The 18296-nt window shown below is 38.1% G+C and overlaps 1 protein-coding gene across 1 annotated transcript in view; it reads right to left on the reverse strand.

Moving 5' to 3' along the window:
• Positions 1-16205, reverse strand: part of DTHD1 (death domain containing 1) — a 65370-nt gene extending 49165 nt beyond the window's left edge. Inside the window, exons 1-5 of the mRNA XM_059682721.1 lie at positions 15812-16205; positions 13001-13616; positions 8422-8752; positions 5285-5464; positions 3311-3555 (exon numbers count right to left, since the gene is read on the reverse strand). Of these exons, the coding sequence (XP_059538704.1) occupies positions 3311-3555; positions 5285-5464; positions 8422-8752; positions 13001-13616; positions 15812-16082 (1643 nt within the window). The 5' untranslated portion in view covers positions 16083-16205. The remainder of the gene's footprint in view (positions 1-3310; positions 3556-5284; positions 5465-8421; positions 8753-13000; positions 13617-15811) is intronic.
• Positions 16206-18296: the final 2091 nt, after the last annotated feature.

An 18296-nucleotide genomic window follows, 5' to 3' on the forward strand; every position in this document is an offset into this window, starting at 1 on the left:
CATCAACTTTTTAATGTCACTGTGCTACTTTCTTTTTTTCTTTGTTATCTCTTTACTATAAGAACTTTTCCTTTTTTCTTTTTCACTTTGCTTTTAGCTTTATATTCAATACCAGATTTTTTTAAAAAATCTCTTACATTTTACTTAATCAAGTCAGTTCATTAATTTTATTTATTTATTTTGTTAAGAATATGTGAGTAGTACATTATTATGAGCCCTTATATTTTAAAAAAGGGGAAAACTCCTTTGTTGGTGATAGCCCTGATTCCACATCTTCCCTTCAAAATTTTGAAAATTTTATTCCATTTATTCCCCTTGGTTTTTAGTGTGACAATGAATGAGGCTGAGGCTACACTGATTTTGTGCCTTCTTTCATTAAGTGTCTCTGCTGAATGGATGCTGATAGAATTATATTTTATTTAAACAGACATTTCAGTTTTCCATGTTATCTCTTTTCTTTTTCATAAATTTTGCCTAGTAATCATTCAGTACTTTCTAACTCAAGGTTTTAATCAGAATCAGAAAACTGATTAATCCTTTGATTAATCCTTTTGGGGCTGCTTGGATATCTTCTTTGATTGTACCTTTAATTATTAGTTTACATCACTTCAAATGACTTCTTATCATACTTTGTCCCTTTTCATCTCAGTTTATCATCTTTGTATCTCAGCCTGTTGTTCTTTCTTTTTTATTTTATTTTTAATTATAGTTTACATTCAATATTATCTTATATTTCATCCTGTTGTCCTTTCATCTACTCCTGGTCTATTCCTATGTCTGTTTCTTGGAAATTTTGCTTCCTGGATACTACTAAACATACAAAATAGAATCCTCTGGTATTCTTCAGGTAACTATAATTCTCGCTCTGTGAAAGCCAGGATGATGCTTTTTCTTCGTTTCTGTTTTTGTTTGTTTGTTTTGTTCTTCTTTTAAAATCTTGGTATTGATTGGTATTTTTTTTCTCCTCTTAAGACACCAAGTAGGATTTTGTGTTTTTATCTTTGAATGAGTATTTGCCTACTCACTTTCAATTCAATAGCCATTTGAATCTCTTTCTCAGATTTGGATGGCAGATCCATGTGCATAATTTTTAAACCAATTTTCGGTGTTTAGCCATTTTTTACTGAGTATAATTCCTCTGGACCGATGTGTAGCCTTCTCTTACCTATGCTAACTGGATTTCCACTGCTTTGAATGAACCGAGTGTATGAAAGGTGCCACGCTCAGCATGCATTTTTATTAGGGCTCTTATTGCCTCTATCTTTATCTGTATGCTTGTGGGAATTTCATTTTTGACAATGCAACAGGCTACCTCCAATTTCTCTCTACATTCTGTTCTATTATTCCTGAGGGATATGGAAATATAACCAAGGACGGGCAAAGAAACATTGATCTAATCACTTCCAAAAATGATATATGTGTATTACAGAGATAAATGTATATTTTCATTGGTATGTGGAAATCAGATAATAGGGGACAGGCAAACTATTACTTCTATCATATTTCTGGAAAATGGTATTGCTTTGTTTTATGATGTAAAGTACATGTCAGTCACAAATTATTTTTATTAATCCTTTGCTGTGTACTCTACAGATGGTATAAATACTCTAGCAACAAATTACTAGTCAGAATCAATTTTTATGGACAAGTTCTTATGTTTAAAATAGATAAATATATGTTATATATGTATTTTAGGGAATATTTAAAAGGGAATGTCTTAATCTATTAGACTGATACATTTTAAATTAGAAGTTTCTGGATATATCTGCTTAAAATCTTACTTTACTATGACATATAGGTACATGGGTTTACGAAATTGCCACTGGGATATATACCAGTATGTGTTATACATATTTCTGGCAAATGGAGCTTATACACATATATATCCCAAGTAATGAAAGTATGTATAACTGGATTATGCCTATATTTCTATGCTCTCTCTCACTTATCTAACACTAGGAAAAGTTTGATTTATTCTCCCAGCCAAAACCCAGCATTCCACTATTGCCAACACAGGGGGAAAGAACAAACGACCCACTTCTCCATTTCTAGCCTTGCATATTTAAACTAAATAAATAATGGCTACTTGGAGCCATGACTACAAATAGAGCAATCTGGGCCCACACCTAGGTTGCACTACTTCATAGGCATAGCTAGTTTGTACAAGTGCTTAATCTCAGTCTTCTCACTAATAAAACAAAGATGAGATGGTAAGGAGATTGGATGAGATACTATACATAAGGGACCTGGCACATACTAGTTTCTCAATTAATAGTAGCTATTTCTATTAACTGTCTGAAATTGTTTCTCCTTCTGTTTTTTAAAAAAATTCTTTTTAGAACCAAAAAATAGAAAGATTCCCTTCTACTTTTTTCATTAAGAAGATAAAATAAGTATTAAATGAAAGACAGGAGTTTAGATCAGGAGTACTGTTATTCAGTGTACCTTATTCAGTGTTAGCATTTCATTTGCAATTTTATTTCTGGCTGGTAGCTCAATATATATTTGTCCTTATTGGTGGGGATTTTGTTTAATTATAAACATCAGGAGAGGAAGGAAGCCACCTATATGGTAAATATAGACTCAAATTTAATTTGTTGGAAAAGGTCAAGTTAATCTTTTCCCTATATTAACAGAATACTCCTAAATACAGAAATTAAAATCACCATACCACATCTTTGTAATTAATCATATCAAATTCTTTGAAAGTCAGGACTAATTTTGCCTGTTTTGTATCGTATAGCATACTTTTGGGCCCATTACAGCATAAAATCATTACCCTTTATGGATCCACATTTTATTTCTATACTAGAGGCCCAGTGCCTGAAATTCATGCACGGAGGAGGAGGAGGGAGGGTCCCTCACCCCAGCCTATGGGATCGGGCCTAAACCGGCAGTCGGACATCCCTCTCGCAATCCGGGACTACTGGCTCCTAACTGCTTGCCTCATTGCCTCTAACCACTCACCTGCCTGCCTCATTGCCCCTAACCACTCTGCCTGCCTTGCCTGATTGCCCCTAACCGCCTCTGCCTGCCTGCCTGATTACCCCTAACTGCTTGCCTGCCTGCCTGATTGCCCCTAACCACTTCTGCCTTGGCCCCCACCGCTGTGGCTTGTCCGGAAGGACATCCAGAATGTCATTCGGTTGTCAGGTCTAATTAGCATATTATGCTTTTATTATTATAGATTAAAAATTTCATAATATTTTAATGCTGATATTTAAATACAAGACATTTGATTACGTTTTTCAAGCATTTATGTTTCTTTGTTTACCATCAAGTCAGTTAGAGATATGAGGATCTAACTCACCGGTTGAAGTATAAAGAAACCATCGTTTTTGTTGTGGTAGTGGCTCTTCTATTATGATCTGTCTCAGACCCAAAATTTTTTTTATCAGGGTGTGAAGAACAAGGTAGGCATACAATGACTGGCTTCTGGAAAGGATGTGTGGATGGGTGCTGCACATGAATCAGAGGGCTGGTGGATAGTACGGAGTAGGAAGTATCTTGCTGTGTTTTTAAATATGCCACCAGAGATGGGTCAACTGGTTGGATCTAAACAAATAAACAAACAAAAATATATATATATAGGTTGTCCCCCAAAAAATATATACACACTTTAACAGCTGATAACTCAATTTTCACTCCTTTTCAGGTTTAACTGATTTGAAATAATGGGTGAAGCCAGACTAAGTTTTGAACAAAGAAAATTTATCCTAAAGTGCCCTTAGACTTTTTTTTATGGGGATACATAAAAGGTAAAGTTTATGGTACAAACCCAGCAAAAGCCCACAAACTGAGGGCACACAAATACCAAGTGAAGTGATTCCTGATGTTTGTGATTCCATTGCTTCACTTTATCAGCAGTGCCTGGACCAGAACGGTCATCAGTTTGAAAACAGGCACTGACAAAAAAATTATTCCTTTCTGTAGATGATTTTAAATTTTGAAAATGAACTATCCTATATAAAAAAGGCTAAAATCAAATTGTCCCCTTGACCGGGAGTTCGACCGGGGATGGGGCCGGCTGGCCAACGGCCCACGACCCCTCCAGCCCTCCAGCCCAGCCAGCCCGGCCCAATCAGCCCCGATTGGGGTGGGCCAGCAGGACCCCACCCATGCACGAATTCATGCACCGGGCCTCTAGTATGTTAATGAACACTTTATAATCATTCAAAGTGTGTATACATTTGGGGGGACACCTTGTGTACATATATATTCCTATATTTAATTAGCAAAAGATGTAAAGTATCAGCATATTTATAAACCAGTTTTCTGAAACTTTGAAGGAATGTAGTTTTAATATATCTCTCTATACATTCTTGGCTGAATCAACTGCATTAATTTATAAAAAAGCACAACATTTAGTCCCTTTTTAAAAAGTCTTTGTGAAATCTAGTTTCCCTGTCCTTTTTTATAAATAACCGAGAAACACTCTTAATTGTAGGCAACAAAATGACCTAGAAAACAAAATAAGCATTTTACGTAATTTCTAATTAAAACTATTGTTAGATCAAGTGATCCTTAGAAACTAGAGACACAAGACTATATTTACTTAAGTGTTTTCTCTCACATAAGAAAAAACTGCTTTAGCTAATAATAAAAATAGCTAGCATAATTCCAAAATTTCAAAGTTTATGAAAACTATTTATAAAATTAATTATTCATAATATCTTTTATTTAAAACTTTTCTTCTTTGCTTACCTTTTGTGGTAACAACTGGGAGAAACAGAAGCACCTGGGAAAGAGTTGAGGCCAGAAGTACAGGGAAAACTGAGGAAATGCATGTTCTAAAATATACATTGATATAACATTGCTCACCTTTGTATATATTGAATTCTTTAACAGTCTAAAACAGTCTTCCCAAGAACAACTTTTTTATAATTACATATAACCAGACTTTCAAAATCATAAATATTTTAATGGATTAGCCTCTTTTTTGCTTCTGAGGTGGAAATCTTGAATCATATGAATGTCCAGTGCCTGGCATCAATCCTATCATACTCAACATATATTTTTGTTCATAACCATCACAAACAAAACAATACAAAAACCAGCTAGAAAAAATCTTTCAAATAAAGTGGAGATTCATTTTGCAGTGAGATTCAGTATGCTCCAAATCATCATTTTATTACTAAAAGCACTGTATGTTAGGTGGTTAAAAGTATCAGAGAAGAATTCATTTACTGTTTTATTAAATATTTTGATCTTCTTCATCTTTTAGGACCAGGTTTGATGACTCACACAATCTATAAGAAGGAAATCACCAGTTATTAATATTTACCTTTAATTGCACAAGCACGGGTGAGCCGAAAACTCCCGGAGGGTAATGCAGGGATATCCGCGAATCCATGCTTGGCTTGAGAGTGAGGCCTTTCTTTGTTACTGTGAAGGACTCTTTCTTTAAACAGGACACGACAGAGAAGATACCCAACTTGTAAACTTTCACTTCAGCACAGGTCCCCTGTGTGATTGAAGGACAGTAGGACAAGGACGTTAGCACAGCACTGTTCTGACACGCTCTGTGGCTGTGAAAAAAATCTACATGCTGTCCCTGGACTCGCCCAGAACTGAACATAGGCAACCAGGAATTTCTCAGTTTTGAGCTACATAACAGAAAAGAGAAGATGTCAGTTTATTTTTTAATTTAAAATAAATCCCAAAGAGAAAATGTATATGTGCCATGAGCAATCACATTCAGATTTTTAACAATTAATTAATTCTGGAATCCCATCCTCCTTAAGTTCACCAGAATGGACTTTAAATATTGGCTTTTATCCAGAAGATTCAACCCTGCTTTAGGACTGAAATTTCATTGGGTACTTTCCGTACACACGATAGCACCTGTACCGTCAGCAAATTCTTCCTTCTGACAACTCAATCTCCTAGTAAAGTTATTTTCTCTACTTCTGTCCTCCATGCAGTAGGAGCAGTTAACTACAAAGAAGGACATTTGTGTTTCATTTTTATATAGTGATATTTAAATTTCAAGCCTTTTTTATCACATAAAAGAAACTGTACATAAATGAAAACAGAATTATCTACTCATATAATCTCCGGCGCTTAGAATGAGAAGGAAGACTTAGAAGCAATTTGATCTATTCATGCTTTCCTGAGCACCAGCCGAGCTCCGCCCTGGTGTGAGTGGATAATCAGGCAGACACACAAACATTTCAGGGACAATCACAATGCAAACTAATCTATCATTTGAAAACTGACTAAGGAAAATATTTCACAATATCACTGCATGACTCCGTCGCTGGGAAAATTCAGGGCATGGTGAATGTCCCTAATTGGCTGGAGGGAATATGGTGAAAGGTAAGAAAGTGTTCTGGGAACCAGTGGTGGTTGGCCTGTATCTCAGGCACATCTGGCAGATGTTAGGAAACAGGAAGGGTTGTTGATCAAGGGAGTGTCATGAACAGAGCTCTGATGGCGGTTCATCTGACTCTGGAGTTAGAATTCTTAAATGTCATATGAACCACATGAACATTTGGAAGGAATCCAGAGCTTAAATTGTCTTGAGCTAAAAATAGAGATAACTAGTACTAGAATATTCTAAAGAGAAAAGTATATGCTTTTATTTTTTTCCAGTAGACAATGGTGTTCTCTCTCTCTCTCTCTCTCTCTCTGATTATTCATTTTTTAAATATATTTTATTGATTTTTTTTACAGAAAGGAAGAGAGAAGGATAGAGAGTTAGAAACATCGATGAGAGAGAAACATCAATCATCTGCCTCCTGCACACCTCCTACTGGGGATGTGCCCACAACCAAGGTACATGCCCTTGCCCAGAATCAAACCTGTGACTTTTCAGTCTGCAGGCCAAACCGGTTAGGGCTGATTATTCATTTGCTAAACATCTTGTGTACCTACTTTGTGAAAACCACATGTACCTGAGCACTTTTTGCTTTTATGTCAGGCAGAATGGCCAAGATTAAAAAGCCCAAATCAAGAGCTGTTATACTTACAGGCTTCCTAGACGAAATATAACATGTATTAGTTGCATAAGTTGGAGTAAATAATGAGAACAGGCTTAGCTTTCATATTTAACTGGATATCCTTATTTGTAAATCAGAAAAGACCAAACCAGAAAAAGTAGAGATGTGTTACAAAGAATTTCTTGTATACACAGAATGTTTTCACATTTATGCCCTGCCCTCCTCTTCAAATGACAATTTACATAAAGCAAAAAAAGACAAATATTTAAATTGTTTCAAAGTAAGTTCACTGGCCCACAGAAGTTTCTTAAATTTTTGTTCCCATCAAATCTATGCTAAGTTTAGTAATTGTGAATATTCTTTCTTCAAAATGCATGGATTTGTGGCCATAGAATTATACAGTAAAGTGTACGATGGGGGGGAAAAAGATCATTTTTAACTGCTAGCATGTGTTTTAGGCTTCCTTTTATCTTTTTAAGTGTGCAATAGTTTTTCATTTTGTCCTTATGACCCTCTCAGGTAGATGTTATTATTTGTTCATTTTCCAGATGAAGAAATTGAGTCATAGCAAGGTTACATAATTTACCAAAGTTCACATAGCAAGAAAGTATATGAACCACATTTGAATCCTTCACAATCCACATCCTAACAACCACATATACTGTCCTTCATATATGAACTAAACACAATTTATAGACTAAAAATTATCTCAAAGCATACACACACATGCACAGGTGTTCATTTTAACATAATTTTCCAACCCATGACTGATAATAATAAAGCTACTATCATCTGGGGACTCTAACATTCTTAAATTTTGCAGAGATCCGTCACAGTGAAAACGTTAGTCTAAAGCCTGGCTGGCATGACTAAGTGGTTGAATGTCGACCTATGAACCAGGAAGTCACAGTTTGGTTCCCGGTAGGGGCACATGCCCAGGTTGTGGGCTTGACTCCCAGTGTGGGGCATGTAGGAGGCAGCTGATCAATGATTCTCTCTCATCATTAATATTTCTCTCTCTTGTTGCCTTTCCCTTCCTTTCTGAAATCAATAAAAATATATATTTTTAAAAATGTTAGTCTAAAGCTAATCTGACAAAGATATGAAGTTAATTAAGCCATGGTGTTGGTTTTGTTAACCACGTAAAAACATTTGCTGTGTCCTAGACCCAAGTTCTCCATCCCTCAATTTGGCCAGTAATTTCTGTTCTTTGATCTTTGTGACTTTAGAGATCCTCAGAATTATACAATAAAGCGTACCATGGAAAAATTATAATTTTAACTCCTAGCATGTGTAATTTCTGTTCTTTCTGCTCTTTGTGGCAAAAAAAAAAAAAAAGGTGAATGCACTAGAATAAATCTATGAGCCCTTCCATTTGTTACTAATGAGTAATTATATCTATACTACAATCTGGTAGTGTAAGCAATATTTAGAGAAGGAATCAAACAGCAAGTGTAGATGTAGCCAATGATTTACCAACCTTATAATTTCCTCTCATTCCATCCAGGGAACTTGGGGTTAGGTAACTTGACTGAAGATTTCTGTCAGACATTTTCACCATGATGTCTTTGTAATTTCCCCTGTAACATGCGGTAAATGGAATTGCAATGCATATTGGAAATGGAATTCTCATTTCCATATCTGAGCACTCAACAGTGATGACATTGCTGACCAACTCTTCATTATCACTCACTATCAAAGAACTCATGCTGTTAATTATTCGGCATTCTAGATGTTGTAGAAGGTATGAAGGCGCTGTGATGTAACAAGACACTTGAGGGCCCCTATCATCACTTAGCACATCGAGATACCTGCAGGGATGAGAAAGGACATAGTTTTTGCAAATATTTGATTTATGAATTGTATGGGTACATATATAAGAGCCTGGGCTCTAGGGTCACATTTTCTTTTGTGAATCGCAGTTCTCCAACTTACTGATGCTGTGACCTTGGGCAATATACTCAACAATTTACTCTCTGTGCCTCAGTTTCCTCAACTATAGCATGGTATTAAAATAATAACTGATTTCATAGGAAGGCTGTGAAGATTAAATGAACTACTATAGGTTAAGTAATTAAAAAGTTATGCCTAGCCCTGGCCAGTGTGACTCAGTTGGTTGGGCATCATCCCAAGCACCGAAAGGTTGCCCTTTGGATTCTCAGTAGGGGGGTGTGCTGGAGGCAGCCGATCGAATTTTCACTCTCACATAGATGTTTCTTTCTCTCTCCCTCTCTCCCTTCCTCTCTCTCTAAAAATCAATAAAAGTATTTTTAATCTGTACTTAGAACATAGTATTACATATGTTACTTATTATTATTGTTACTATTTTCATTGGTGTTATTATTTAAATGATTGATTCATCCCTCGGTTTTGTTCATGTCCCAATATGAATCTGAAGATTGCTGAAGTTTCTTGATAAACCAAATACTAACACCTGAGTAGTTTCTTAACTTTTGGGGGGAGTAAATGTATATCTGGTATTGGAATTGTCTAAACATATTAGATCACCTTATGATGTTAATTCCATTTTTTAGAAAAACTGAGAGAGGTACAAACGTACTGTGAATTTATGACTAATCAAGGTAATTAGAAACAGAAATAGAATATTTAAAATCCTCAAAGAATCAATCCGAAAGCATATTTTAACAGAAAGTTTAACTATGTGTGTTACTCTTGCTTTAAACCATCACCTTTGCCAAATATTTTAGAGTCTTATAGACTCAAATTCAAATTTGAGATCAGTCACTTTCTGTTTGACCTTAAACATCAATAATTACTATTAAAATTGCTAATTATTATCTTTTTCTATGGGCTAGGAATTAGGCTATACATTATTTCATTTAATCCTCACACTATGAGGTCAGGTAGGTATATCATCACCCTCTCTCTATATAAAAGCCTAAGTGACCCTTACAACTGGACAACCAGCCAGTAGCTATGACATGCACTGACCACCAGGAGGCAGATGCTCAATGCAGGAGCTGCCCCCTGGTGATCTGTGTGCTCCCACAGCCAACCTCCCACAGCTGGCCAACCTCCCACAGTCCCTCCCTGTGGCCAACCGGCCCCCATCGGCCCAACTGGCCCAATTGCTGGCCAGGAAGAGGGACCCCACCCATACATGAATCCATGCACCAGGCCTCTAGTTTTACAGATAAGGAAAGTGAGGTCTAAAAATTTTAACTTTCTGAAGATTACACTGATGGTAAGCTATAGAATCAATAATTTAATCCATTCACCTTTAACACAAAAGCTCAAACTTTCTAATATAATATCATATTTCCTCAAATCATTCTAAAGTCCTGAGATTTTTATGCCTTACATACTGAAACTAATATCTCATTCACAATAGTATAAAGATTAAATGAAATAAAACTGAAATATATTTAGAGAAATCAGAGGAGCTATATAAAATATAACATTAATAATCAGGTTTAAGAGAAACCCACACCTGAAACCTATATGCTCATGTTGACCAATGTCACCCCAATAAATTTAATTAAAAATAATCAGTTTTAGAATTACCAGGTCTTAACTATTTTTCAGTTATTAGTAACTTAAATTTTATAGTGTACTTGAACATAGACGTCTAAAAATATATGTTGAAATTGCAGAGAGGGTTATTTATTTGTATTTATAATCCTGAGCCCATAGAAGTAGAAGAAAATTACCCAGCCCAATGGTATGTAGAAGTATTCTCTGATGGTGGTGATTATGGTAATTCAGAAAATGAGAAACATTGTCTAGTAGGATATAATGACCCAGGCTTCAAGAATGACTTCAAGAAGAATGACTCCAAGAATGACTCTCTTCTGTGCCCCAGATGAAGTAAGGTGAGGCGACCTGTAAGTGCTTTCATTCACCCTAACCCTAGTCAAAGAGATAAGGTCCAGCCTCGAAAATAATCAATGGGTTTGTTCCAGTTTTGTTTTCCTTTCGGTCTGTATATAGGAGGACAACTACACTAGAAAAAATAGACTTTTTTCCCCCAAAAAAGAAACTATTCAAGAGGAATCACAACAGATTCTGTGATAGGTGTTTTTTTTTTAATAACACTCATCTTTTATGTGTCAAGTGGGCCTCTGTAGCCTGAGAGATTGCAATGAATAGTCATCTTCTTAAAAATGCAAGCCAAGCACAATTGGTTTGTAGGCCACAAAGAGGAAACCAGCCACTAGAAAACACCTAAAGGCGTGTGAGAGGGAGTAATGCAGCAATGACTCATCAGCGGATGCTTTGAGTCATTTCTGAATGTGAGGATCCTCAAGTGTTAATGTTTTTCTCAAGTGAAATGGGCAGCTATTTCAACAGTTGTTTTGCGGGGGTGCTAATCCTTTCGAACCATGGGGGTCTTTCATGCACTGAATGTCCTTCTGGAATGCCTATAGAATTTATTAGATTTTTCAGACCTACAGCATCCTCACAGCAAAACTAGCTCAACCTCTTATTTGATAAATGAGATGACTAAAGTCAAAGCGAGCAGAATGACTTGCCTGCGATCACCGACTCATTTGTGCTGTTGTCCTGAAATGGTACCTTGCATCTGAAAGAGCATCACACCTGGTGGCAGCGAGGGGACAAGTGAAGGTTGATCATGTGAAGGAGAAAGTGAGGGTTGTTGAGGTGAAATAAATGAACACACTAACATTTAGCTTAGCGTGAACCTCTGCAAAGTAACATGGGACTAGGACCTTCACATGATTTTCTTATTTGAGTAATCCCAGAAAATAGATATAATTTCCTACAAAGAGGGATCAGTAATGAAGCACATTGCCCAGGGTCACAGAACTAGTTTGTAATAAAACAGGAGGTAAAATGTAAGTCTGTCTGACTCACAAACCAATGATATATATATATTTTTTTCATATTCCACATTGCCTTCTAAGGGTGTTATTTTTGCTGAAAAAATATAGCTTGTGAGTATTTTATTTGAACAAATAGGGGTAATTACCTACTTGTATTGGGGAGATACTTCACAAAAAAAGATCAGTCTTATACACTTTTTGAAGTCACCGTTTCTTTGAGAGTTTTATGGAAGCTCTGGACCAACGAGATTTAATTGGTATGAAAATATGCATTCAGGTTTAAGAACCTCCCAAAGCTCTTCCCTGATCCCTCTAGAGCTCTGATGACAAGGAATTCATGGTTATTTATAAACTAGAGGCCCTGGAGGGCAGGTGGGGAGGTCCCTCAGCACGACCTGCACCCTCTCCAATTCGGGAGCCCTCAGAGGATGTGCTACTGACGGCTTGGGCCCACTCCCTGTGGTTCTCTGCTCTCTGCAGGGCCTGCCTGCTCTACACCATGGGGATGGGCAAGCAGGCCCTGCTAGGTGCTGCCTCTGGCCCCGATTGCCTGCTCCCCGGGTCGCCGCGGCAACAGCACAGCAGGCCCTGCTGGGTGCTGCCTGCGGGCCCCCCTTGCATGCTCGCAGGTGGCCTCGGCAACCCCCCAGTAGGCCCTGCTGGATGCTGTCTGCGTGCCCGCTTTCCTGCTGGGCTCACATTGCCAGGGTGATGCCGCCAGCATCCTGCCCAGCTGCTATGGGCGCCACCATCTTTGTTGCAGAGTGATGGTTAATTTGCATATTACTCTTTTATTAGATAGTATAAAATAAACCTGAGAATTTACTGAGGAATGTAAATAAATAAACCTGAGGTTGGGAAATTCTCTCCCAAATTTTGAACACTTTGCAGCCTTCTAATTTTTTCTTATTATAATTGAAAAAAATAGTGATTATAAAGTGTCCCCATTCTGGATAATGATACAGTTTAACTACTTTCTCATATCATCAATTTCTTCCTTCTTTAAAAAGTATTTAATATGTTTGTCTCATGTTTGTCTCCGAAAGCTATAAGAAACAAACAATATTAGTAATAGCAGCCGTACAAATTTTCATAGAAGTAATTTAAACTGAATTACTGATTTGCAATATCTTTTGGAGATATTAAATGTAAATATAAAATTTTATTCATGTATGCATGCTATGACTGCTAACTACAGAAACACATATGAGTAGGCATAGATAAGCGTCTCTCCCATTGGTTACGTTTACTTACTCCTTTTCCATTATGTTGTCTTTTTGCTTTAGACTCTTTGAATCATTGGGAAGAAGACCATTTGTGCATTTATTGGCCGTATCGCATGTTACTGGGGCTGTGGTAGTCTCTTCTCTTTGGTTTTCTGAGCTCTCTTGAATTTCTCTTTCTGTTGTCTGGGTGATGTCATGTGTCTCTTCCCTGCTGCCATTCGTGTCTTCAGCAGTCACGTGTGCCATTTGTTTATAAACTCCATTTTTTGTATTATCTGGGAACATTTCGTTCTGAGACTCTTCTTGCCCTGTGACATCTCCATTCACTGATGTATTGTTTTCTTTTTCCGCTGATTCCAAACTCATGTGTGCTTTATTTTTCCTTAATCCATCCTGGTGCGTGTCATGACTTTCCTCCCCACTTGTGGGAGAAACAGTGGCTGTTTCTATGACATTTTGTTCCCCTCTTGCAGCAATGTCTGTTGCTTTGATATCCTGAATGGCAGACATTGTCCGCAGTGGAGTACACTCATCATGCACGCCGCATAACTTACACATCTGCTTTCCTTCTTCCTTTAGAAGTGCAGCAGTGCTCCCCAAATATTCATTTATTTTCGTGAGGCAGTCTATGAAAGTAATGATTTCTACGCACACATACACACAGAGAGACACATAAAAAGAAATGCAAAACGAAACCAAATTATGTTTCTCCCCTGACATGTAATGAGTTACGGCAAGATAACCTTAGAAACCCTACCAAGGCCCCTACTGGGCATTAAGCCAATCTCTCTCCTGAAGAAGTCATTTGTACGACTGTCATTCTCCTAACACATCTAGGAATGGGGGACAAATTGCTTTTAATCTAGTAGTAAATCAAATCCTTTTTGTTGTGAAAATTCTTTGAATATTGGAGGACATATATTCTAACCTCCCCATAGACTGTTCAAGTGAGGTCAATATCTCCCTTAGCCATGCCTTATTAGGTAAGATTTTGAGACTTATTCTTTCTCCTTTGAATGTACTATAGCCCATCAATTATCCATTTATAATTATTTGCCTAAAATTTAGCGAACACTCTAGATGAGACTTGGGTAGAGGTATACCATAGCAACATTATTTCTGTGGGTGTGGATGCTATATTGAGTATTTTGTTTGCTTTTACGAGAGCTGGATTAGGTTGACACTATTTCTCCTGCTGAGCTTGTGATCCTTGGCAATTTTCAAATTAGTTTTTCAAAGGATAGCTGTAATTATACTGATTCTCTGATTGGAAGCCGCGGTGGCTATTAAAACACCATTAAAGAAAGTCAAGCCTCTTCACTCTAGTGTATACCCTCATCATGGATCCCCATTTCTTACCATACTCCTTTTCATTTCTCCTCTCCTCATAGCGGGCTCACCTGACGCCTTCTTACAGTCTTAGTAACTCTCCAGTCTTCAGAATTCAATTCTGAAGTATGGAATCTGATATGTAAGACCCCATAGCTCCGTGTTTTTAGAATCATAGATAAATCATCCTTTTACTAGTCTGGACTTAACTTTGGGATCCAGTTCTGACAACTGATTTTTTGTCTTGTAACTGAGATCGCGTGTTTATTTTGAATATCTGTTCTGATAGCTGAGTCCTTATCATTTTCTATGAATAACAATTCAACTTAATATGTTGCCTAAGAGCACATTGAGTTCTCTGCAGAGATTTGAATCCTGGCTCTGAGTTCCAGCTGATAGCCTCTGGGTCAGTTGTCTTTGGATATATTTTTTCAGATGCCCACCATTGCCCTTCAGACTGAACATTATTGGCCCTAGATTCCTGAGTGATAAGACCTGCCCACTTGCCTTGACACCATATGATTTAGCATTGGATTTCATGATGCCTCCGTCTTCTAATCTAGAGTAATTGTTACCTGAGGTCATATTCATCCTTCCTGCTGTACTATACTTCTCAGCATCCATAACTGGGCCTATTCCCAATAATTTGAACACAAAGGGGCAGGGGGAAATCCAATTTCATAACCCAGATCACCCTAGCCTTTCCAATTTTTTTCACTAAAGGTTCAAACTCAAATAAGTCTAAAAATAGAATATCACATTCCAATGTAGAAAAACGGCTTGTTCTGCCTCAAAGTAAGCCTATATTTTCTTACTTCTAAGTCTTGGATCCTGCTGATAATATCTCTGCCTGGAATGCTCTTTCTTTCTTTCTTTTTTTAATTTAAAATGATGTACTTTTTTAAAATTTGTATTTATTTTTTAATTTTAACCTGAGGATATTTTTCCATTGATTTTTTTTTTTTTTTTTGAGAGAGAGAGAGAGTGGAAGAGAGAGGGAAAGACAGAGAGAAACATTGCTGTGAGAGAACCATTGATTGGTTGCACCCTGCACACGTCCTGATCAGAGCCTGGGCCCAGGAGGAGCCTGCAACAGTGATACGTGCCCCTGACTGGAATCAAACCCTCGGTCCACTGGCTGATGTTCTATTCACTGAGCCAAACTGGCAAGGGCTGCCTGGAATGCTCCTTCAAGATTCCCAGTTTCTGTTCCTTAGGCTTCAGTTTAAATATAACATTTCTTTAGCGAAATTCCCAAATCCTCGCTCTAAAAATGGGACCTCACCTGCTTCTGTAGCCTTAACACATTTTATTTGTATGTTTCTAATGGAACTGGCCTCATATTTCCTTGCATTTTGGGGGTTGTCTAGTCTTACTGCCCCTATTACGTTGTGTGTCCCTTGTGGACAGAGACTCTATCTTAGCCTTCTTTGTATGCCCCTTAACCCCTCTCAGAGTGGCTACCCAACCAATATTTCTTTCAGAAATAACGAATAAAATAAATACTTGCCTTGTCTCCAGGTACATTGATTCTCCTTGTCCAGCAGGACACACAGCTGCTGGCAGGTGGAGCGCAGTGTGCCTGCTGTGTGCTCCAAGAGCTGCTGAAGGGCCCCACCGAGCTCTTGACCCAGAAAGACCACTGTGGCTGTCCACGTGGCCCCACCGGCCCCTTCACCGTGGTCATGGCCCAGGAGTGCCTGCTTCAGCATCAGGTTCTGTCTCCAAATCTGCTTCAATATTTGGCCGAGTTTACCGGAGCCCATATCTTCTGTATCCATTATATGCTCCAAGAGGGGAATGCTTCTTTCCTGCCAGCAAAGCCTAAAGGTTTAGCAAATTCAAACTTGGCAATGGTTATTTCTCCTAAAATCTAGGAGGTGATCCAAGTCAGCTAGCCAAGCACTTTCTCGAAACATAATAATTTATTCAGCTTCTTGTTGACCAGTGTGAAGTTACTAGGTAACCAAAGGAGGGGCGTTCCGCACCCTGGGTGCCATTGTGTACAGAATAGGTTAATCACGGGGATGGCGCTAACTCACACAACCCCATCCTCCATGTAAGTTTCACACTTCAGTGCCCATAGACTTCAAGGTTCAAGGGAACAGAATATAGATTCTGTGGAAAGATGAGAAGCTTATTATAAAGGTACCTTGTTTGAACAATACTGCTAATAAGATTCCCAGGTGATACTTAAAAATACTTACGAGTGAAATAATATGGTGTTTGAATTTCTTCAACATAATCTGGGAGCATGGGGGTGGTGTATAGATGAAATAAGACTGGCTGTAAGTTAATCATTGTTGAACCTGGCAAAGATTACACATGGGTCTTTACACTTCTAATTAGCATATATTTATAATTTTTTAATAATGAGTAACTTAAAAAATATATTCCTTTGCTGGGGCAGAGTCTATTACCATTGCATAGGTAAGTGTAATTAATACTTTCTTATATGCACGTCTGCTATCAGTTTGAGGTAGAGATACTTGGCTTCTTTACTCTCTGATAATTTCCCTCTAAGTGGATAAAATGCCCCCCTCACTAAAATAAAGCCAACCTGCAAAGTGGCTTTCTCTGAACTAACAAGGAGTCTTCACCATATTTAATGTATTAAAATTCAGATTCTGCAAGTTCTCACCACGCTGGCCCCAAAGTTGGCGCATTGTATGTGATGATGGGGGTGGGAGGGAACCTGGGGATTTGCAGAGGAACCCAGAGCACCCTGCTTCCTCCTTTCCAATCCCCCTTCTCTAAGCAGGGAGGACACAGCAACTTGGCAGAGGGCCCTGCATTCCAGACAGGCTCCCTTCTCAGAGGCACTGGAAGGAAATGAAAGCTCTGCAAAAGGAGCTGGAATGCTTCCTCCCACAGGCATTGTGTTATCTCATCTGAGGCACTGGAGTTCTTAGAACTACACCAGGACACCTGGAACGCAAGATGGGGAAACTCAAACCTAGTGCCTAAAGAACAAGAATGAATGCCACAGGTCTAAGTCCTCCCCAAGCTGCCTGTGGTGGGAAGAGCCCGAAAGAAAAGGGAAGGAGCAGTGTGAGGCATGGTGGCTAGGATTCTCTAGGAGAAATCGGATTTTTAAGTGACCTGATGCAGTCATAATACGAGTCCATATCACATCATGAATCACATTGTTTTAATACTTTTCACCCTCTTTCAATACAAAAGACTTTCTGGTTCAATTTTCTTTTTAACTCCTGAAATATGTGTGACTCTCAATAATAAATGTATACATGGCTTTAATTCAATGCCAGTTCTGAAAACTTTCTATATCATTTCCTGTATATAGTCGCTGGGAATAGGGCTTGTTAGAACTTTGGAGAGAGGCAGGCACATGAACAAATTATTAAAATACAGCTTAGACTATGTTGAAAGCTAGAGCAGAAGTATGAATAAACAGAGCCATAAAAGCTTTGAGGAGTAAAGCTTGAGTTCCGATTAGAAGCCTGGGAGGTGTTTGAATTAGGAGCTAAAGGATGATCGGGATGTGAGCATGCCAGACAAGGAAGGGAAGAAACACTCCAGCATAGGACATATGATTGAAGATATCGGAGCATGAAATGACAGTGTGATCAAATAGGGGAAAGTGTGGTGTTAGAGGAGGTTTCAGTCAAGGAGTCAGGGATGTGGCAAGAGCGGAGTGTACTAATTGTGGGGAGTCTGGAGAAGTTGGAATTTTGTTTTGCAAATAAAAAAAAAAGAGAAACTAAATATTCTTGAACCAAGTTAAAATATGATCAAACCTTTGCTGGAGGGATGCAAAAGGTTTAGGTGGTTAAAAGAGCGTGAACAGTGCAGGCCAGGGTAGGGGATGCTTTGAGAGGGGATTTGAAGCAGAGTGAATAGAACTTACTGACCCACTGGTGAGAGGGAGATGAATAGGAAGCATTGAAAATCCATCCTTTTCATTTATTTTAGAAATAGTTATTGGTTGCTGGTGCAAGAACGGTGCTGGTAGTGGACTATGACTACAATTTTTA

The sequence above is a fragment of the Myotis daubentonii genome, chromosome 1 (assembly GCF_963259705.1).
Source record: "Myotis daubentonii chromosome 1, mMyoDau2.1, whole genome shotgun sequence".
Lineage (NCBI taxonomy): Eukaryota > Metazoa > Chordata > Mammalia > Chiroptera > Vespertilionidae > Myotis > Myotis daubentonii.